Source organism: Sminthopsis crassicaudata, chromosome 3 (genome assembly GCF_048593235.1).
Source record: "Sminthopsis crassicaudata isolate SCR6 chromosome 3, ASM4859323v1, whole genome shotgun sequence".
In the NCBI taxonomy this organism is placed as follows: domain Eukaryota; kingdom Metazoa; phylum Chordata; class Mammalia; order Dasyuromorphia; family Dasyuridae; genus Sminthopsis; species Sminthopsis crassicaudata.
In genome coordinates, this window is record NC_133619.1 from 74,412,212 (window position 1) to 74,437,085 (window position 24,874).

Genomic DNA, 24,874 nt, shown 5'->3' on the forward strand with positions numbered 1-24,874 from the left:
AGAAAAATCTGGAGTGACTTGTATGAAATGATGCTAAGTAAAGTGAATAGAACCAAGAGAACAAAATTCTCTTGTACACAAGAACAAGATTATGCAATAATCAATTCTTATGGACGTGGCTCTTTTCAATAAAGATGTGATTCAGGCCAATTCCAAAAGACCTGTGATGAAGAGAGCCATCGGCATTCAGAAAGAGGACTGTTGGGACTGAATGTGGATTACAAATAGTATTTTCATCTTTTTGTTGTTTTGTTTGCTTTTTGTTTTCTCTCATTTCCCCCCCTCTTTTTGAGCTGATTTTTCAAGAGCTATATAATTGTGGAAATACAGATAGAAGTACTACACATGTTTGGTATTTATTAGATTGCTTGCTGTCTAAGACAGGGGGTATGGGGAAAGGAAGGAGAAAATATTGGAATACAGGGTTTTCATGGGTGAGTGTTGTAAAAAAAAATAAAATTTTGAGTTTCAAATACTTTCATTCCTCTCCCTTTCTCCTTCCTAAGGCAGTAAATAATTTGCTATAGATTATATATGTTCAATCATATTAATCAGGTTGTGAAATTAAATACAAACCTCCCCCAAAATATTAAAAATAAAGTAAAACTCATATGATTATATATGCATTCAGACTATCAGTTCTTTCTCTGAAAGTGAATACATTTTTTCATTATAAATTCTTTGGCATTATCTTGAATCTCTGTACTACTGAGGACAGCAAAGAAATTCACAGATGGTTATCATACAATACTCATATGTATACTGTTTTCTGGTTGTGTTCATTTTGTATAAGGTCATAAGCCTTTCTAAGTTTTTCTGAGAGCATTCTGCTCACTATTTATTTTATCACAATAATATTCTATCACAATCATACACCACAATTTATTTAACCATTCTCGAACTTATAGGTATCCCTTTAAGTTCTAATTAATTTTCAATACAAAAAGAGCTGCAATATTTTCCTACATATATGATCTTTTCCTTTTACCTTTCTGAAACACAGATCCAGTAAATATATTGCAAAGTCAAAGTATGTACATAGTTTTCTTAGTCCCTTGGTCATAGTTCTAAATCATTCTCCATGATAACCAAATCAGTTCATAACTCTTATCAACAAAGATTGTGTCCCAATTTTCTCACATTTCTTCCAACATTTATCCTTTGTTCTTTTCCTTGTCATATTAAGAAATCTGATAGATGTGAGGTAGGTTTGATGTTGTTTTTAAAAGATGCTATAGTTCTTCATAGAACTGATCAACTTTGACCTCTTCAGCATCAAGGTTTGGAATACAGACTTGTATTGATTGAACTGTTTGCCTAGAATTCAAATAGTTATCATTCTATTCTTTTTGAGATTATACCTCAGTACTGCCTTTTTACTCTTTTATTGACTATGAGGGCTATTTCATTTTTTCTAAGGAATTCTTGTCCATGATAGTATATGTAGTAATCTCTTAAAATTAAATTCAGCTCTTCTTATTCCATATAAGTTTACTGACATCTAAGATGTCAATGTTTAATCTTTCCATCTCCTGCTTGACCACATCCAGATTGCCTTGATTCAAAGATCCTACATTGCAGATTCCTATGTAATATTGATCTTTATAGCATCATACTTTCTTCTTGTCATCAAGCACATCCATTGACCTGAGCTTCTAACTCCAGTTCAACTAGGCTTTGCAGCAACCATTTGATTAGAATTGGAGCTATTTGTGGTTCTCTGCTATTTACCAAGAGTGTGCAGGACACCTTCCAACCTGAGGGGCCCATCTTCCAATATTATATGTTTTATCATTTGGATACTCTCTGTAGGACTTTCTTGGCAAAGTGGAGTGGTTTGCCTTTTCTTTCTCCAGTAGATCATCTTTTGTCATGACTCTACCAAGACCTGTTCATTTTAGATTACCCTACATGGCATATCTTATAGTTTCACTGAGCTTGCAAGTCCTCCTGCCCCAACAAGTCAGTAACTAAGGAGGAGTTAAGCATTACTAGTTGGCAAGAACATTATGTTCCAATTCTCCAATTTTGACAACCCTTTTAAAAATAATTATATTAGTTTGTAAATGGGAGAACAACATGTTCATCTTTATTAAATCACATGTACTATTCTTTTATTTAATTTGTTTATGTTGGTGGAAAACACTTTAAACAGCAAAACTCTTCCTCTTCTTTACAGTCTTTTTTATCTTTAGGATAATTTTATTTGGACTTCTCTAGAAAAAAAGTGTCATTAATATCTACAACCTAGCTGTGCCCAGTTGTCTGAAGAGTCAGAAATAGTATAGGTAAGCTATAAAACAAGTCTAGACACCTAAAGCTCATTTTCTAGAATCCCAAGTTAGCTGGGAATTGTGTGCTCATTGGAATACATTTGATGGAGAATCTTAAGTGGCATGGTATAGTTGATTGAGGCCAGCTTTGGAGACCAATCCTGTCTCAAATACATACTATCTATAGGACTTGTACAAATCACTCAATCTCTCAGTGCCCCAAAGAAAGCTTTCAGACTGCAAGTTGCAAAGCAGATGGAGTTTTTTACTGAAGGATACATATACTGAAAAAATAACAGGTTTACTTTTTTTTACAAAGCTAATTAGGTATTTGACTGGTAGTTTTGATGACCCTGAAATGATAGTGGGGGAAGAGAAGGAGACTAAACTTACCAACTTACTCTACTTTAGCAAGAACTATGTCCTTAAATATTTTCTTTAAGTTTGATCTCAACCAATTCAAAATTTTGGCTTTTTCAAGTATTTGAAAGAAATTTTGCTACTTAAACTTTCATCTTTAACAACACTACAGCTTTACCACTCATTATAACCACCGCAAACTAGTATGAAATCAAGGGATGTCGGTGTGGGTATGAGAAATGGCTTTGGCTTGAAGAATTTTGATTTGTTTTTCTATTTTCTAGTTAAGTTTTAAATAAATAGATACATAAATATACTCCCTTTTTTTGAAAAAAAGATTGGAGCAGAGGGAGAAGGATAAGCTTAGGGAACAAATTTATTTAGTACCTACTATGTTCTAGGCATTGTACTAAATGTTGTTTTTGTTTATTTGTTTGTCTTTTTAAAAAGCAATTATCCCATTTGATCCTCACAACAATCCGGAGAGTAAGTACTAGCATTATTCCCATTTTATAGTTGAAGAAACTGAGGCAAAGATTAAATAACTTGTCCTCAGTCTGAAGCTGAATTTGAATTCATGTTTTCCTGACCTCAGTTTCAATTCTATGTCCACTCATTATGCACTTAGCACAGAGCCTAGAATATAACAGTTGCACAATAAGTATTTATTGACTGACTGTACTGCCTAGTATGTGGGGATAGGCTAGTATCATCAGAAGTGACCAAAGAGCACAGGCTCATTTCCATGTATGTTCCATCAGATAGCCCCATTCAGAGCAATCCTTATGTGTGTTCCATGAGGTATGCTAGGCCTACCATTTCCATTGTAGGGATCGGAGTGGGAAGGAATCACAGAGGCCTTCTAGTACAGTCTGTACATTATTAATAGGAAAACTCTTTCCTACAGCTTTCTTGATATGGTCATCCAACCTCTCCTTAAAGAGCTTCAGTGATAGGAAGCTTGCAATCTTCCCAGTCAGCCCATTCCACAACTCGGATTATTAGTATATCCTTAGGCTGAACTAAAATCTGTACCACCTACAACTTCCATAACTCCTATAATTCATATTCTTCATGTAAAAAGCAAGCAGAATAGGTATACTCTTTCTTTTCATGGTATCTCTTCATATGGCGTGTACTAGAGGTATTCTCTATTCCAAGCTGAATAGTCCCAAGACCTTCAACTAATCCTTATATAGGAATGGAAAGATTATCACTGCCTTAGCAGTGACTAAGGATGGACAATTCTCCTGATCCTGATACCTTTTTTGTCCTGAAACTAATTCCTACATATTGCTTAGTCAGAGAGTGTTGAACTTAGAATCAGGAGAACACTTACTTCCTAGATGACCCTAGGCAAGTCTTTTCATCTCCATCTGCCCAAGTTTCCTCATCAGTAAAATGGGAATAATAATAGCACTACTTCTTAAACTTGTTGCCAGGATCAGATGATGTGATATTTGTAAAGCACTTGCAAACCTTAAAGCATTACATAAATGCTTATTAGTTCCCACACTTGAGCTACAAATCTTGACCTTCAAATCTTGACTTTGACCTTTAAAAGAGATATCAGAATCAGACAGAGAAAAATCAGGGTTTGGAGGGTCAGCACAGAACGGACTAAATCTCACATGGATAAGCCAGGTAGAGACATAGGAAGGCAAAGCCTAGGCAAGGACAGGTAGGACAAGAAATGGAGCTGGCCAGCTTCATTTGGTGCTGAAGGGATGCTCATGGCACATACCACTTGCTCAAATAAATAGATTTGAGTTTTTAATGGGAAATGGAGGCCTTGTGATAGCAAAAATTAGAGGTTGTGTTTGAAAGAGTTTCTCTTCTCCAAGAGATAGGTATATATCCATATAATTTTCTATACCAGAAGAAAAAGAGGTCATCTAGCATCCAGAGTGAGAGGTAGAACAAAGAGCCAAAGAGGAAATGTAGTATTGGAAGTAAAGACTAAGCATAAAAAGAAGCATTTACTAAGTATTTACTATATGCTAAGCACAGGGGATAAAATTCAATCAAAAATAATTTCTTTGCTCTCAAAGGGATTGCATTCTAATGAGGGAAAACAAGTATACACTGTCATTATAATAACCAAACTAGGCCTCTAAGAATAGATTAGGAAAATATACTTTCTTCCCTTCATTGCAGTGATTAGAGCTGTAAAATGCTGGAAGAAGGAAATGCTGTCATACTTGATTAATATATTGGTCAATTTTCTGATTCAAATTTCTTTTCTTTTGAAGAGAGAAATCTCAATGTGGTGACTATTAGAGGAGATGCCAATATGAAATTTGTACAAAATGATTAAGAGTTAGACCCTAAGACTGTATGCTACAGTAGCATTTTTTTTCCATCAGTTATCTTTAGGGAAAAGGATCTACATATATTTGAAAATTACTAGACATTCAAGCTATATTGGAAACACAGTAGGGTAATATTTATAGGCCAATATGCCTTTGAAGATTACACACTTTTTGATAGACCTATGATGTTATTGATATGAGTATTTCTTCCTATAAATCTCAATCATCTCCAAGGCTTTTCCTGCTATATGTTTTTGTACATGCATTGACATAAATGTTCCATAGAAGAATGGTCCAGAGAAGACCTTCTTTTCATCCTTCTTCTCTTGGGAATACCAGTGCAGAATTTGGAATGTCTATTTTTTGTCTTTATTTTTATCATATGAATTCCCAATATCTTTTTCTAATCATACATATCTTCAATAATGCTTTAAATAGAAATTACCACACACAGTAACATTTAACCGGATTTTCTCCATGATGAATGGTTTTCATTACTCTTCGATCTTTGTTTTTGTTTTTGTAATTGAATTTCTTTGGGGTATGATGTGGCACAAACTATTACCATTTAGTATCATGAGAAGGATATTGATTTTAAAGAGCTGGGTTTTGCTAACTATAATCAATGTATAATCATTTCAATTAATGCATGATTACATATATACAATTCCATCCTACCTCTTTTTCTTCATCCATTCTGTGTTCAGCTCATTATTAGAAATGCCCTACTAAAGTAGGGCAACCTAAGCTTTGCTCCAAAACATTGGGACTTGGAGGACACAAAATTTTAACTACTTATTCAGCTTGAATCAACTGAGATCAGAATCTAATGGACAAGAAAAGTCAAATTAAGTCAACATCTTACCCAACAAGCATTGGTTATTCATTCATTTTTTTAGTTGTGTGCAACTCTGTGATTCCATTTGGAGTTTTCTTGGCAAAGATACTGAAGTGTTTGCCATTTAATTTCCCAGCTCCTTTTACAAATGAGGAACTGGAGCAAACAAAGTTAAGTGGCTTGTCCAGGGTCATTCAGTTAGTAAGTATTGGAGACCAGATTTAAATTCATGAACATGAATTTTTTTTTATTCTAGTCCCACCATTCTATCTAATGTGCCACCTAGCTTCCTTGAACATTTATTAGACACTTATTATGCTCAAAATATTATTCTAAATGCTAGGGGTATAAATACAAGGAAAAAGAAAGACATACCCTACCTTGAAGGAGCTTATAATACAGAAAAGAAAGTTGAAAGGAGGAAGAGAGGGGGAAACAAAGGTATCTAGACCTGGTGGAGAAAGTCTGGAGAGTTAAGGAGTAGAATTCTGAGAGGAATAAAGAAATGGTTGGTCTGAGAATTTTTTTAATGGAGAGGCTGAGAAGAGCTAATCAATCAGAGGAAGACCTAGAACATATTTCGAGTGTAAGGATATCAGGGACATACATAATGCTTCATGCTGCAGTAGCATAGAGGAAAAAGTCTTAAGAAATAGAGTTCAGAAAGGGAAACATTTAATAAAGTGTAAATTACAGTGAGAAACTACTAGATCTTTGTTAATAATTTCCATCTTTAAATGTTTAAATAACTACTTCTTCCTGCTCAATTGAATTTGTCTCAATTACTGCTCATTTCAAAAGTTTTTGAGAGTCCAATCTGCATTGCTTGCCAAGGGTGCTGAAATCATTAGTTATGGCTGTTCTGTGAATGTCCAGAATAAGCATATTGACAGAATAATTCAATAAACTACCCACCAGCTTTAAATCTATATTTAGGATATGTCATATGTTTCATTTACTTTGTTTTTCTAAAGTTTACAGTCAGATTTCTCTTTATTGATTCTCAAAGAACTTTACTGAAGAAATTTGGTAGTGTTCTGGTTCTTGTGTGACAAAGCTATAGAAAAACAGTTCTTTGCCTTGCCCATGTCTTAGACCCTTTTCACATCAATCTAGTGAAGCTGTAGATCCCTTCCAACAAAAATGTTTTTAAAAGCATAAACTAAAACACATAGAATTACAAAGTAATAGCAACATAAGTAACAATAGCAGTAACAAAAACAAGAGCTAATATTTATGTAGCACTTTCTATGTGTCAGTAAGTATGGTAATAATTTAACAATTATTATCTCATTTGTTCTTCACAATCATCATGGGAGATATATATTATCTTCACTTTAGAGATGAGGGACCTGAGGCAAAGAGTTTAAATGATTAGGGTCATAAAACTAAGAAGTATCTGTGACTGAATTTGAACTCAAGTCCTCTTGGCTCTAGGCCCAACATTCTATCCACTATGCTACTAATTATGTTAAAATAGAATTTTGATGATTAAAAAAGATATCAACAATTATGAAGTGCATGGACTTCATATTCAGAATCCTGTCTATAGAAAACTTTTGGTAGATCTCATTTTCTAATGTCTATTAAATGTTAGAAATATTAATGTATTCATTTTGATTTGCTATTATCTAGATATCAGGATTTCATTGTCAATCAATTGAGAAAGTTGTCATTCAAAGCTCAGTATATTGAATATGCAACTGAATGAAATCTTTTGGATGAAATTAAGTGTGTCTGGAATTGAAGGAGTGTGTGTCTGTGTGTGTGTCTATTTTTGTGTAACTTTTAAAAATTAAACTAAAAATAGCCATACTCAAACATAAGACTTATTGGACAGTATTGTGAATATTAATGAAGGGTTAGTGTGAAGTTTAAGCATCTGAAGTTATTTTATTTTCTAAATATGCAGAGGATACATCTTTAGCTACATTATTTCAGTACATGGATGTGAAGTCAGAACTTTTATATTACATTTTAACCAGCCTTCTTTTTTTTTCCAGATTACGATTTTTAAAAACAATATTAATAGAATTAATTTCACAACCATACACCAAGGGCCTTTCCTAGGCAGAACATTGAAAGAAATGAATTTTATTTGTTCTTGGAATGTCTTGTATTCATAATCTGAATGTTGGAAGTCATGACATTTAGAGGCACAAAAATAACCAATAATACATTTTGGTTTGACTTGTTTTTGATATGTTGGTGACTTATTTTTCTTGAAAGTAAGAAATTAACCATGTATTAACTAGACCTTAGTTAATTGAATCCCATCCTACTTGACTTCAAGGGACTCTCTATATTCTTTTCTTTTTTGAATTTGATTATGTACATTGTAGCTCAAAATAAACATTGGCATTGCCCAGGACATAGAAGCCTGTTTTGCAGAGATATTAGTTGCTGTGAGATTCTTTCCCTGTACTCAATTTTGCTGAGAGTAATTCAATTCAATAACAATTCCACTTAAACAAGTTACCATACTAATTTGTTGGCAGAATGGGGTAACTCTTCATCTGGAAAGAAACAGTAACATTTGAGGAAAAATCAAATAGCATTACTTTATAAACAAAGATACAATCAATGCCTGCAGTATTTGTGGGTGGAGGGTAAAGAGCAGGAGACAGAACAAAAAAACAATCCCATATTGTGTGCTAGCTTTCTTGGTTTTTTTTGGTTTTTTTCCTAATTCTAGCTTCCTTTAGGAAATTACAAATATCTTTTTTCTATGTCTGACTCTTCCTTCCAATATTTTACTCTTTAGAACAGACATGATAGCCAATATTTCAGGCAGATGAAAGACAGGGACTGCGGATGGGGGTGGGGAGGAAGGGAGGAGGTTGTGATAATGGAGAGCAGTTACCATTGTCCATAAGCAAGTGGTTAATTATGGACTCACAAAATCATGAACACGTTTCATTACATCTCTATTAATCATGTTAGGAAATCACAGATAAGTATACTCTTTATGTAGATATGTGCAAATTGCAATTGGTTTTTATTAATAACTTCGGGAGGCGGAAGGATTATCATTTCCTTAAAAGCACAAACCATATCATAGTTTTTTCTGCTTTTTAGCACCCATCAAATAAAAGGTAAAATCAATGCTCAACAAAAATATGCAATATACACACACTATCTTCAAATATATACTATATAGTAAATATTATGCCAGGCCATTTGGTAAAAATAGCAGGAAGATTTAGTCATAAATCAGGATGTTATTTTTAAAAAGCTAGAGTCTAATTGGGAAAATGAGACATTGATTAAAAAAAATAATAACAGTCCAAAAGAGAAACAACATAAAAACCTAATTCTAGAAAAGTGGGAGAGCAGCAAGAGCTAGTTCTGTCAAGGAAGGACTCATCATAGGATATGGCATGCATGAGCACATGTCAATTGTCCCAGTGTATGAATCAACTATTTAATTAGATCCCACTTCCTGGAATGAAGGATCCACCCACTTTATAGAATTTCTCTAATCAGAAATAATTCTTTTTTGTATTGATAACAATGACTATTTATATAGAATAAAAAGTTCTTTGAATAATCATTTCCTATTGATTCTTTCTCTGTAAGTCTCTCTTATATTCACTTCTTTTCACTTACATGGCCACCAACCCAATCTAAGCCCTCACAGGCTTTAACCTGTACTATTGCAATAATCTCCCAATTTTTCTCTCTGCTTTCAGTCTCTGCCCTTTACCAATCCCTCCTCCACTCAGCTATCAAAGTGATATTTCTAAAGCTCAGGTTTGATGATGTTCAATAACTATATTCCATAAATGCAAGTGGTTCCCTATTATCTCCTGGAATACAAATAGAAAAGAAAAAAGCAGGCTGTCTTGTAGTACCTCATACTTTTCCAGTAGATATATGTGCCAATGGATACGAGTGCTTTGGTACTTTAATTTCTCTGTGATCTTATGAATGGAGGTAGTCTTTCCAATAGTTTAGACCTCAAGCAATCCATGCTTTCTTATCTTGTACAGATGTTATTCAGAAAGTTTCTTTTCTATCATTCTGCCACTGCAAATTCAAGAGAGCACACATGTGAAAGGCTATTGTTTCTTTATTGCCTGGTTTGCCGTGGCTAAAGAATTTATCACCATACAATGCCAGACTACTTAGAAACTTGTCAGCATTTAGACTGGCTTTTATAAGACAAACATAATATGGTATTACATTTGAAAACTTTTCAATATGGTGAAAATTGATAAGAAACCTGTGCTTCATAGGTATAATTTTTAAGAACCCAGGATTACAGACATACCATAATTAGTCACTTAAAGGAGGGTTCTATTGAAGTAATAGGCAAATAAAAACAGGAAAACTTAGCATAGTGCCCAGCACACAGTAAGTGCTTTATAAATGTCTGTTGTTGACTCAAGTGTATTAAAAACTTGGAGGGAATGAGGCAAAATCAGGAAGGATGTCATATTAAAAGTTACATACAAACTGAACTTGAACCTGAAAAAAATTCTAAGAACTAGATGTCAGGAAGATGTGCTTTTCAGATATGAGAACAATGCAAAGGAAATAACATAGAAAATAGAGTTCAAGCTATAGCAAGTAGGTCATTTTTGCTATGGGTTGTAGAGTGTGTGGAGAGAAGTAATGTGAAATGTCTAGGAACATAGGTTTTAGATTATGAAGGTTTTAAAATGACTTACTGAGTAATTTTTGTGTCTTAAAAAAATAACATCTGCAGAAGATAAGAAGACATTGAATCCAGCTCTGTATCAACATGTTAAAAAAAAAAGAGGCCACTAGAAAAAAATAAGTAACACTAAGGGGCTATGATCAGATCTTTGGTTTGAGATTATTTTAATAGCTATACAGAAGATACACTGGAAAAAATGAAACTCAAAGAAACAAGATGAGTTAGGAAGCTAATGCTAATGGAGGTCTGAATTAAGATGATAAGCATAGGAGAAGAGAAAAAGTGGATGCATGAGAAGTTATAACAGAAGGATTTAATAACTGACTGTGTAAAAGAAATAAAAATAATGATGAATTGAAAATAACAATGGGAATTGGAAAGATCGTGGTACTTAACAGAAATTGGTAATACATAGAATAATTGATAGAGGAATATTAGGATAAATCATGAGGGGTTTTGGACATTTTCAGTTTCAGTTATCTACAGGAAACCTAGATGTACATGTTGATACAGGGCTGGATTTGGACATATATTAGATAAATGCATAGATTTGAAATCATTGTCTAATTTATGATCATTAAAGCTCATTTTTGGCAGCTAGTAACATAATTTTCTTTCTAAAAAGAACCTCAAGACAGCTAAGAGGGCTGTGGATAGAGGGCTGGGCCTGAGTCAGGAAGATTCATCTTCCCAAGTTCAAATCTGGCCTCAGACACTTATTAGCTGTGTGACTTTGGGCAAGTCATTTTATTCTGTTTGCCTCTGTTTCCCCATAAAGAAAATAAACTGAAGGAGAAAATGGTATACTCATTTAAAATCTTTGCCAAGAAAACCACAAATCACAAAGATTTGGACATGAGTAAAAATTATCAAACAACAACTATTAAAGAATCCATCTTTTCCCATAAGCCTATCACAAATATTTAGTTATCTTTTCCTTAACTATCTACAAGGTGACTAACCCACAACCATCCTCAGAATATTATTTTTATATTCAATAAGCCTCACTATAAAGGTGCTCTAAAAATAAAAAAAAGATTTTCTTCCATATGTCTAGCCAAATTTCCCCAACTTTAAATTAATCAATAATCAAAGATATCCCTATCTTTCTTTATGCTTTTCCAAACAACTCATATTTCTTCAGTTTTGCTTGGTCGATTATCTCATTTCAACAACTCTTGATTAAAGATGTATTATATTCAGATAATTATTCTATTATACTTCTCTGCACTCCATCTAGTTTCTCTACATTCATATCAAAATATTTATGGGTAAAAACTTTTAAAAAAATTAGCAGGAATAATTATTTATATCAATGCCTTTTGTTATAAAATTTGAATTTTGTAGATATTTGTGAAAACATTCTCTCCCCACACACACCAGTTTCTATATTTTAATCCCAACCATGACAAAAAGAATGAAGCATTATGACCACTTCTACTCAAGTAATCCAATAATTTTTTTGTAAAGTGAAGAGATAACCATTTAATTTTCTATTCTTTAGATTCTTTATTGATTTTTCAATTACTCAATGTTCACGTGGTCCAATGGGGACTTATGAGAAGATCTGTGTCTAGATATGAAAGAATGGGGTAAGATGCAATCATGAGCCTGAAACTATTCAGTGAGCAAGGAGCAAGAACAGAAGCAAGCAGTAGCTATATGACTCTGGACCTACATCAGGGCCTCAGATACTGCCAATTTCAAACTAAAGCATGTGGCAGATTTTCCAAGGCAGAAAGGTCAAAATAAGAGGGAAAACTATATTTCTGTACCTCTGAATCTACAAGCCTGCCAGCTATTTTTGGTCAGAACCAGCAGCTATCTAATAGAGTTCTATTAGAGACAAGTACATACTTGTAGTCCTGGACTTAAACCAGGTTCAGGAATTTGCAAAATTCAAGTAGAAGAGCAATTGGATTGCATGCTAGGTTGATCACTTTAGATTCATTGAAAATTTTTAGGTCTATCCACCTCAGTAAATGGTATTATGGAACAAGACATCATCACCTAAGAATACTTGGGCAGGGTGGGGGAGAGGGAATGGTCAAACAAATGATGACACATGGATGGATGTGATTGAATATTAGTACTTCACCATGATAAATGATAAAAATAAAATATTTAGAGAAGCATTGGAATTAACATGAATTAATGCAAAGTGAAGTGAGAACCAGGGAAATAATTACTGTTCTTCTGTTATTTCTGATTTTTCATTGACCATTACACACCAAATCTGTCCATGGGGTTCTCTTGGCAAAGATAGTGAAATGGTTTGCCATTTCTTTCTTCAGTGGATTAAAGCAGATACAGTTATATGAAATAGCTTGCCCAAGGTATACAGCTAGTAAGTGTCAGAGGTAGGATTTGAACTCATGCTCTTCCTGACTTCAGATCCAAAGTGCTATCAGCTCAATCCCTTCGCTTCCTCCATTTAAGTACTCCAACAATGTAATTGGAAATAACAAAAATGAAATTGACCATTGTGAAATTAAAATGATCTATATTGGTCATGGAAAAAAGTTGAGGCCTTATTTTCTTTATTACACATATGAGAAACTATTATACAGATGGAAAAAAATAATATGTTGGTTGGTTTTGCTGATTATATTATATATATATATATATATATATATACATTATTCTAATGAATATTAACATAATCATACATTTTTCAAATGACTTGAAAAATCTAATATATGTGTGTATTTGTATATGTGCACATATACACACAAACTCATAATTGTATATTTGAATTTTATATGTAAAAATTATAAAGGCCTGTGATATAACAACAAAAGATATTATACTTTAAATTTTTTATATTATTTATCTCATATATTGGTTTCATATATATCTTAGATGTCAAATGTATAAATCATGATTGCTAATACCCTTTTCTACAATTTTTTCTCATTTTTAGTTGTGATTTCTGTCTTGTGAAAGTTTTTTTTTAATTTTATGTAATTAATTTTCTTGTTTTTGTATGATCACATACATTGCATGTTTGGATGGAAGTTATCTACTTATTATAGTTAACAAGAGTTATCTTCTTAAAGTCTTCTTTTTAATTATATAACTTTTTCTATTCAGGTTGGAATTATTATTATATATTCTTTATAAGATGCAGATCTAAACATCCAGTTTCTGGCAAAATGATTACTACTTTTTCCAGTAATTCTTGTCAAATATAGAATCTTTTGCTACAATAATTAATGTTTTGAGTTTTGCCAAACTTTGTATCCTCATAGCTCCATTAGAAAATTTGCTTGTGTATACTATGCCTGTGAAGAATTTTAGAATGATATAACTCAATTAAATTTTTGTTTTAAAAGATAAATAACAGTGAGAAAATATGGCTCTGCAGTATATAGGGACATGGTGAGCTAATCTCCTAGCATCTGAGCTAAGAATTTGTTCCCCTTGTCCCACAGATAATTTATTGTATTGATAATTCATCCTGTAAGTAAAAAAATAAAGTTTGAATGGCATGAAAATCACATCATGCTAAAAATTATTTTAAGAAAAATATTTCATTTGAGTTAACCACATAGCCAAATTCCCAAGAGACAGCCAGCCATTTAGAATTCACCAGTAAATGGACTGTTTTGTATTGCTCAGGCAAGTTCTGATTTTTTCCACATAAGAGGATTTGTGCACAGCCTGTGGGATGAGACAAGAACTTTAATAAGCTGGTCTTTAAAATTGCAAGATGTGAAATCTATTCTTTCAGGTGTTTATTATTGTTAATTATAATTGTTTTGAAGAAAAAAGAAAGGGCAAGATACAGAGCCCAGACCTAGCACTGAAACAGCTCTTTCACTTCCCACTCATCTCCCATCAGTATTAAACTGTTAATCTATAGGAGCCAGAATTTATATGGCATTTTAAATTTTTCTGTGCTTTTATATGTATGTCATTTGATATTCATAATATAGCTATGAAATGGGAAATATAATTACTGTTAAACTTACTTATGAATAAATTGAGAATCAGAGGTGAAATCAGAGGTTTAAGTTTTCATAAGCAGAATTCAAATGCAAGTTGTTTTTACTGAACTCTTTTCATTATACCAGATTATTCTCTCATGTCAAAAATACTAAAGATGCTTGTGGAACATAGGGAATTCTGTGTGGACCAGCTAGACAATATTTTCATACACCAGGCATTGACTCCCTTCCCCCCACATATAACTATAGCTCCTTCTCTGAAGCATACATGATTTCCAAGAGAATCTATGTATATTTCTTGTTGTATATATTTTATATTTGCATTTACTTATATGTATTTTTTTCTCCAGTAGATAGAAAAATCCTTGAGGAAAGAATGTTTTATTATTTCACCTCTAATATCTAGAATAGTGTTTTGCTAAGGTATAGGGTCTTCCCAGTGAAAAATACTGCTCCTACCAATAGAACTTGGTGACTAATTTACAATTTATAGAGGTATCTTTTATTTTGCTGTGTTATGGAAGTGCTGATTTCATTTCATAAACTGAAAATAAAATAAATTTGTTCTATAATTTAAAAAAGAAAGAAAAACAATTAAATCACTGACAATAAGACAAAAACTGTCTATCAAAGGAAGACTTCACCTTCCCAAGTCAAAGAATATCTTTTTATCCAGTACACCATTGTCTTAATAAATGATTGCTAATGTTAAAAAGCTTGTCTATAAAATTCCCTGATATATTCCATTTCAAATGTCTCCTGCAAGTATTTATGATCTGTCAGAATAAAGTTAATACTTATTATTTAAATTAATCAGCCAATTTCATTTTCTAATACTGTCCTTCACTCTTTTAAAAAATATCTCTTACCTAATGCAGTGTTTAAGATGATGTGTAGCATGTCCTAAGTCCTAGTATATAGATTGGAGTTGAAATACATTGCATGGATACCTCTTATTTTATTCAACTAGAATGAATGATTTTCAAGCCTGAGCCCAGGATATATAACCAGAAGGATGGTTCATGTTTATTTATACAAAACAAATTGAAGCATAGCTGATTTTTTCCCTCATATTTTGTTTTTCAGCTGAACTTTATTTTATTCCTCAACACTGTGAGGGTCCTGGCCACTAAAATATGGGAGACCAATGCTGTTGGATATGATACAAGAAAACAATACAGGTAACACTAGGACAGGAATCCATCAAAGGTTTCTGAATCTATGTCAGAAAAAAAATCAGAAATCAAAGAAATAAACATTGTGACAAATGTCTAGTTTATTACTCTGTCCTTGTTTCATTGATAGAAAAGCTTGGATATATTTTATGAAAATATAAGTAATGTTTACAAACATAATTGTCATTTTTGTTGCTAGCATAGAATACTATTAAGGACCATGTCTAGGTGAAGGGACAGTCCAATTCTCCAAGAACCTCCACATTTATGAATCATGACACTTGAAGGAGTAAAGCAGCCTTCGCAGATGTTCTTTGTGGATTGGGAATGAAATAAATTGGAGGCAAGAAGGAAGAGGAGAGAGGTCAAAGAACGCAACTGCCTCTCAGTCTCCTTGTATCATCATCATCCTCTCACATGATCCATTGTACAGGTCTGAGTTAGACCTCCCACAGCCAATGGCAGTGGCTCCTGTGTCATAACAGAATACTATGAGTTTTCTTTCTCTTCATATGCTCTAAACTGACTTACTTCAGATAAATTGTGTATTATCTTGAATACAGAAACAGTGAGCATTCCCCAGATCATTATGATGAATCCATCTGCTTTGTTTAGCGACCTAGAATCTTAGTTAGAAGGGTCACTATTAGTCACCTGAACACTCTATATAATTACTGAATGAGAATCCCTGCAATAATGCAAAAGTCATCTTCCTTTTATTTAGGCGACAGGGATCCCAACTATTTCCAGAAGAAGCCCATTCTACTCAATAGTTAAGCAGTATTTTTCTTAAATCCTTTTATTTTATCATTACTTAATGGCATATACCATAATATCAATTCTTGGATACTTGGATCATATAAATGCCCTCCATTATGCATTCCCCTTCTAGTTCCTGGATTTTCTCATCTAAATATGCCTTCTTAATATATAATATTATTCTAAGTCCACCCTTTTTATCTTCTATTTTTAAGATGTACCCTTCTAAAGTCAAAGCTATGTAGAGATTTTATTCCACTAAATCTTAGCAACACCTAGCAATGAATTCAAATTTGTCTATTATCATTGGGGTCCATAATTCATCTTGTTTTTATATCAATTTTGTGTATTTGTATACAAATTTTAGTCTATGGCTCAATTATTGAAATACAGCCCTCCATCTCTTTAAGTCACCTACTTCTCTCCTTTCTACTATCCCAGGCTTTCTTTTTCTTCAACTTTAGCTCATTTTCTGGTTTGGGGTCTTTCTCAAATATTGTCAAATTCAATATCAGCTCTTTTGATGATTTCAGAGTTCCCCAAAATACTTTGACCATTAATTCTTTCTCCTATCTCTTCTCCCACAAAGTATGGTCAGGAAATCCAGTAGAACAAGTCTGAGAGTATTACATTCATTCTTTTATTTTAGTCCCACAAAATGTTTTTGTTTAAAACCCTTCAAATGTGTTAATCATGCTCTTCTCTCTTTGATAATAAAGTGGATTTGAGTATTTACTGCCATAATCAAGCCTTCAAGCCAAATAGAAGCTATAGATTCATCTTCACATTAATGGAGAATTTAATGAAAAACCTTTAAAAGAACATATGAAAATTGCATCCTCCTTCCATAGACTAAATGAAACTTGAAGAGATCCTGAAGATAATATTATCTAATCATGTCATTTAATAATGAGGAAAGTGACTATACAGTGACTATTGGTATAGGTGGGGTTAGAGCAGAGCTTTTCATGTCATCAGTATATTAAGCTTCTCAAAAAATGTTTAAATGGACAAATACACAAAAGACAAAAAAATGCCCTTAATCATCACTAGATAGGTCAGTATCTATAATCAGTCTTTAGGGTAATGTTTTGTTTGGTAGTAAAATCTTGACATCTCTGAAATACAAAGAAAACATGAAATATTTTCATACCTATAGTCCCTCCCCATGATAGTCACATAGTAGCTAATGTAGGGTGTGAGTAATAGATTTCTGTTCTTCACTAACCCCTTAGATATGAGGCTAACATTATTGTCAATAAAAACATCACTAGCAACTAAAAAAAATATTAACTTACTCCAAACCTCATAAAAGGCAAAGGACAGCAAACATATAGCATCAGATCCACCTTTTCAGTGCTTACTCTGCCATCTTCTTCCTCATGTCCACCTATGCCCAATCTTCTCTGCTTTCTCTAAAACTTTTTCTCTTACACCCACAAAAAAAATGAAGTTTCAGTAATATAATTTTAGCTAAAACAAAGAATTTTACATCTAATATTTGGTTTTGGATGCTGGTTTTTGGGGAGAATTTGATTACCCCTTCCTACATATGAACCTGGAACTAGAATAAGAGATTCTTTTCCTAAACGGAAACTATTTGCCACCATATGGATACCCTTTTTAAAATAGTGATATTTACTACTCTACAGGCCCCTCAGTTTGAATTCCAACTTTGCAATTTACTAGCATTTTGAGCAAATCACTTCATCTTTATAAATCCAAGGATTCTCCTCTTTGGACTACCTTATCTACAAGATTCCTTCTACCTCTAAATTTCTGGGTTTCTTCAAAATGCAACTCAAATATTATCTTAGATAGATGGTCTTTCCTTGTCTCCCCTTCACCTCTCTCCAGTTACTATTGCTTTCCATTCAAAGTTAATTTTCATCTAATCTACATGTTTTATATATGCCTATTTACATGTTCTCTTGCATTAGTATTCAGACTCTTTTAGTTCAGGGATGACACTCATTTTTTACTGGAACTTGGTATAATGTCTGAAAAAAAAATAACCACTTATTTTGATTGTTGATTGTTAATTGGTTGTTTGAACCTACAACTATTTCATCATCTCTTTATAAACAGATAAGCATCCTAACAGCTCCTGATTTAAGTCTTCAAAATTAAATTATTCCTTGTCATTTAATAAACACTAGTAAATAAATATTTTTCAAGCAATCATGAGCCAGACATTGTGATAATCACTGGGGATACAGAAAGAGGGAAAAGATAGTGTGCGCTCACAATTTAATAGGATCCAAATACAAAAAAATAAAATAATCTGGACTCTAAAGAAATTTATTTAACAGACGAGAAGTAAATGTATAAATGTATGCAGAAAAACTACAATGAGAATAAGTACAAATACAATATAGTTAAATATGAGATGGTTTGGAAGGGAGGGTACTAGCACTTAGAAGGAATCAGTAAAAGCTTCATAAAATAAGATGATCTTTGAGTTAATTCTTATAGAAAAAGAGACATCCTTAGAAGTAAAAAGGAAGAGGGATATCATTAAAGGCATGGGGAGTGGCCAATTTGATACAAATATTATGTTTATGTTTCATTTAACTTCTAATTGACTTTTTCTAATTAGAAAGTATTCTTGACTCTGTGAGTTACTAAGAAATATTCATGCCATTATTTGTTCTTTCTCCTCCTTTTCTTCTGTTCTCCTATTTTCAAGGTTTCCTTGAGATGATCCTTTTTAAAAAGTGTTTTGTCTTGGGTCATTGATATAGTCATTATTCTCTTGTGACTGGTAATTTAGTGACTGATCCTCCCTCCAGAAGTCAGTCACAAAACATATGCTGTCAGATAAAAAATGAATTGAGAATTCTAAGGCACTGAAAAATGGGATTCTCTTTTTTTCTAATAAGGAATTTGCTATAGTTATGTTTGGATGGTATGAGTAAACTTATGAGTAGTAATTATGAAGAACAGATTGATTTTTCCCACCCTTTTCTCTATATTGACAATGAAAACCCATTAATTGCTTTCTGCTATCTTATCACCATGTATTCAGGAAGGTTTCATTCTACAAATAAGGAGGCAAAAGTTCTGATCCAATTCTTGCTTTGAAAATAAATAAATGCATAAAAAGATAGATTTGTGCTAACATTAGTTAAATTTAAATTTGAACCAAAAATTATATTTATTTCAAAATATGTGTTCACATTTTCATATAACTTAGTTATGTTAAAAATAATAATGCATGAGATTAAATCTATTGATAATGAGATTATGAAATTATGAGATTAAATCAGTAGATAAAATCTATTTTATAAATATTTCCCACTTAAATACTGTTCATTTTATAAGCATTGATCTGATCTCTGCATCAAAATTAAGTAGGAGCATATAAACAATGCACAAATTGTCACTCCTAAAAATAAACATTTCCTTCTTCTTAACAGTACTATGTTATTTTAAAACTGACTCTAAAATGGAATTAATTAACTCAGCTATTCTAAAGTTGCTATGCTAAGATCAGAGGAATTTGTAAAATTTGAAAGTTTTTTTTTAATTATCTTGTCAGTCCTTTGGCAAAACAATGTAAAATTGGAATCTTTATCTTTAGATTTATAAACTGCCATGGAAAAATAATCTTAAAATTTTTCAATAGTTTTAAAGCATTAAATCATCCAAGTAGTAGAAAGCAAAACTGTCCTTTTCTAAGTTTTACTTGGACAATGTGATTATCCACATTGTCAAAAGGAACCCAATAATTTTAATTTTATGCATTTTCTGATTCTGTTAGGCCCTTTCCTGATTATTTTGCATGAGCATTTCATAGATGTTAATTCCTTCTTGTTAAAAACTGTCTATAAAGCCTGGCTATATTGATAATGTATGCTATGCAAATATTATGTATTTGTGTAGAGATAGGCCTGCCAAGCATGTCAGCATACTGTTTCTAGGATGTTATAGAAACAAATAAGATCCAAAGTCAATCCTGGAAACTTTGATCATTAAGCTCCATCTTAGTGGCATCCATTAGGAAAGAATGAAGATGAATGACTGATTGTGATATGTGTGAATTACACAAATTATTATTATTTTCACCTTTTATTTGGAGGCTAAAGTGGAAAATATTATTAAACAAATCAAAATGTGTGAATGCAATAGATTTATATTGTGCTATAATAAACAATAGCTATGAAAAATTCAGAGAAGTATGAGAAGACAAAGGAAATGATGCAAAGTGAAGGCATTAAAATAATATTTTTAAATCCTTAACTGGAAGTGGAATTTCTGTTAGCAATAGTTGAAAATAAAGCTATAATTTTTCCCATCATCTTCTCAGATATGCAAAAGCATTTCACAAACCCTTTAGGATTATGTGAATCCCAGGTTAAGAACCCTTGCCCCAGAGTAATAAAATCCAATTTTTTTTCCCTTTCAAACTGGTATTATAAAAACATTCTAAGGCACTAAGGGTAAAGTTAATGTGATTCCTCTCTGCTGTAGTCAATTCAATTAAAATGTACTGAGTGCCCACAAAATAGTTGGCACTAGACAAGCAGCAATTAGGTGATATCCCACAGAGAGAGTAAAGCCTCTGATTCAGAGGGTTGAAAGCTTCTCACAGATGAGACATAAAATAACAAGCTTCAAATAGTTAGCATAGGAAATATCAAATAATATTCACATTTATTCCAGAGAGTCCTTTTGAAGAAAAGAGTTCTAAAGATGAACTTGGAATAATAGAAGAAATATACTTTGCAGAGAATAGAAGATGATGAGGATGAGATGAGAGAACTAGGGACACATAAGAAAAGTTAGGATGATCTTTAGTAAATATATATTCAATTAATTTTTCAAAATTCTATCAAAAAGACATCAATCATCAAAAAAAATTCACTCTGAACAAATTGGATTTATATTAATAATGGAAAAATGATTCAACAAATGAAAAAATGGAACACAGCCATGTTAACTTTTTTTCAAAATTTATGCTATCAATAGATTCACAAAAAGCCTTTGACAAAACACAATGGTTATACTTTTTAAAAAGCTCCCTACAGTACAACCACTGAAGGACTTTTTCATGTAGAAATCCTTTGAGGTATAAGTATATCATGTAGGATGTAGAGCAATACCTGTAAAATGCTTCTAAAGGCAAATATTACAAATTCCCTTTCCCCTAATCTAATTTACATTTTGTGATTTTTTCTCACTGGGATCAAAACATAAAAATTAGTTATTTATAATATTATAAATATACAATCTAATATATATATGTACATATATATATTAGAAAACCACCCCTAAATTCATTAATAAATAAAGGATGCTCACCTTTCTTCACTGTAATTTTACATGGTGTTAGAAATGCTAAAGAGAACAAAAAGAGTTAGAAAAATAAATAAAAGACAGAAACAAAGGCAAAGAAGACATGACACTATCTTTATTTGCTGATGATGTTATAATGTATTCAGAAAACCCTGAAGAATCAGCAAAGAAACTAATTGAAGCTATCGACAGATTCAATAAAGTATCAGGTTATAAAATAACCCTATAAAAACCATAGCAATTCTATGAAGCAATAGGAAAATCCAAGAGGAAATAATAGAAAGGGAAACTTCTTTGAAAATAACTTCAAAATATATTTTAAAATCTGGAAGTCAATCTACCAATGTCTACCTAAGATAAGCATAAAAGAAAATAATTATGGACATTACTATAATGTAATAAACTAACAGTACTATATAATCTAATAAATATATAGTGTCAGACCTATCAAAGTATCAGGAGGATACCTTAAATGGATATGAAAAAAATTATAAAATTAACTTGAAAAAACAAGATATAATGGAGGGAGGGGGTATAAATTCAGTGGAATTCACTCCCAAATGTTGAACTATATTCTAAATCAGTGATTATAAAAATTAGTTGTGCTGGTTATAAAAATGGAAAAGTAGATCAGTGAAACAGATTATATACACTATTATAAGAAACATACAATAACCCAATGCTCAAAAAACTCCAAAACATAAATAATTTGGTGAAGAATTCCATATTTAACATTATTATTAAAATTACTAAGAATTTCTAAGGAGCTATTTGGCAGAAATTAGATTTAAACAAACACTTTACACTATACACCACAGTAGTTTCCAATTGATCATATAACTTGGATCTTAAATGTCACAATATTTTTAATAGAAGAAAAATTAGATTGATCTCTTTTACATTTGTGGCTGAGGTAGAATTTTTAACTGAACAAGGAATAGATTAAAAGAGTAAAAATAGGGAAATTTGACTACATGAAATTGAAAATTTTTGCACAATCAACACAACTAAGAGAAGAAAGGCAGTTGTTTTTGAGGGGGAAATCATCCCAAATGTTTCTATTAAAGGTCAAATAGCTAAGATATACAGTTAACGAACACATATAAATATATAAAATCAAGGCCTCATTTCCTCAGAAGATAAATGATCAAACAATATGAACAAATAGTTCCCAAAGAATTGAAAGCTACCAATTAAATGGCATTTCTAAATAGTTAAAAAGCATGACAGGGTGATTCAAATTCAAATTCACTTCACAACTAGCACATTGGCAAAGATGGCAAAAACTACCAATGTTGGATGGAGCTGTGCAAATTCCAACAGAATCAGTAAAAATGTGAAGCAGTAGGATAGTATGGAAAGCAATTTAGAATTATACTGTCACTAAATTGCTGGTAAACTTTCACATTCTGTAATCTCTCAGTTATACATATAATTGGCGCCCAACGTGGGACTCGAACCCATGACCATGAGATTAAGAGAACTAAGAGAATTAAGAACTTTAAAACCAGCAGGAATCATTGGATTTCCTAACACAAGATGAGACTAATGGACAATGGACTTATGGACACTTATAAATTCTCAATTTATGATTATTTGATCATGTTATTTGTTACATACTTCTAGCATGTATTATGTTACTATGTTACTATTTGTTTTTGTAATCTATGTAATTATGTGTAATACCTCCCATATTGATGGATTTATGTTTCAAGATCATGACCACCCTATGTTCTAAATCAAAAGAAAGGGGGAGATGTTAGGTTCTTACTAAGTGCTAAGTTGGTACTTAACAATTCTCTGGTTCTGCCCTTTAAGGGGAGTTTTACCCCTTTGAACTTCTGGGGAGAAGCTTGCATGTTTAAGAGGACAAGTTCATTGGTTGAAGTATTTTTTCCCATAATCCCCTGAGTTATTCCATGACCATTCTCTGGGAGGATAAAAGAAACTTTGAGCAAGGGGGAGAGTCTCTACTCTAGGTCAGAGTTGGCAGCTGAGAGATTGACTTGAGACAGCAGATCTCCTCCCAGAGAGTGATAGGCAGTTTCTGGAGACAACAGAAAATTACATATACACATTACATATACTCCAAGAATATTAAAGATATATGGGTTTCACTGATACATTGTTGGTGGAATTGTGAATGCATTCAACCATTCTGGAGAGCCATTTGGAACTATGCTCAAAAAGTTATCAAACTGTTCATATCCCTTGAACCAGCAGTGTTACTTCTGGGCTTATATCCCAAATAGGTCTTAAAGAAGGGAAAGAGACCCATATGTTCAAAAATGTTGGTGGCAGTCCTTTTTGTAGTGACTAGAAACTGGAAAATGAATGAATGTCCATCAAAAAGAGAATGGTTGAATAAGTTATGGTATATGAATGCTATGGAATATTATTGTTCTGTAAGAAATGACCAGCAGGATGATTTCAGAAAGGCCTAGAGAGACTTACATGAACTGATGCTGAGTGAGATAAATAGAACTAGGAGATCATTATACACCTCATCAACAATACTATATGATGATCAATTCTGATGGACTTGGCTCTCTTCAACAATGAGATGAACCAAATCAGTTCCAATTGTTCAATAATGAAGAGAATCAGCTACACCTGGTAAAAGAAAGTGTGGGAAATGAGTGTGGACCATAACATAACATTTCCACTCCTGTTTTTGTCCACTTGCATTTTTGTTTTCCTTCTCAGGTTATTTTTACCTTATTTTTAAATCCAATTTTTCTGGTACGGCAAAATAACTATAAATATGTATACATATATTATATTTTAAAAATACTTTAACATAATTAATATGTATTGGTCTAACTGCCATCTAGGGGAGGAGGTGGGGGTAAGGAGGGGAAAAGTTGAAACAGAAGATTTTGCAAGGGTCAATGCTGAAAAATTACTCATGCATATGTCTTGTAAATAAAAAGCTATAATAATAAAAAAGATATATGGGTCCCTCATACAGGAAAAAAACATTTTGGAGAAATAGAATTATCATTTAAATAACACTTTCACCTTTGCAAAGTACTTAAAAGTATTATCCCATTTTAACCTAATGAGAACTCTGGGAGATAGATGTTATTAATTTGATTTTACAGATGATAAAACTGATGCAAACAGAAGTTATATGACTCATCCAAGGTCACACAGCTAGTAAATGTTTGAAGCCAGATATGAATATTAATATAATGGAATATTATTGTACCAAGAGAAACAATAATTATGAGGAATTCATAGAAT

General features: G+C 32.4%; 1 protein-coding gene across 1 annotated transcript in view; it reads left to right on the plus strand.

The window, feature by feature from the left end:
- The window catches only part of PTH2R (parathyroid hormone 2 receptor), a 108,130-nt gene that overhangs the window by 78,346 nt on the left and 4,910 nt on the right, over positions 1-24,874 (plus strand). Inside the window, exon 10 of the mRNA XM_074307697.1 lies at positions 15,483-15,577. Coding sequence (XP_074163798.1) covers positions 15,483-15,577 — 95 coding nt within the window. The remainder of the gene's footprint in view (positions 1-15,482; positions 15,578-24,874) is intronic.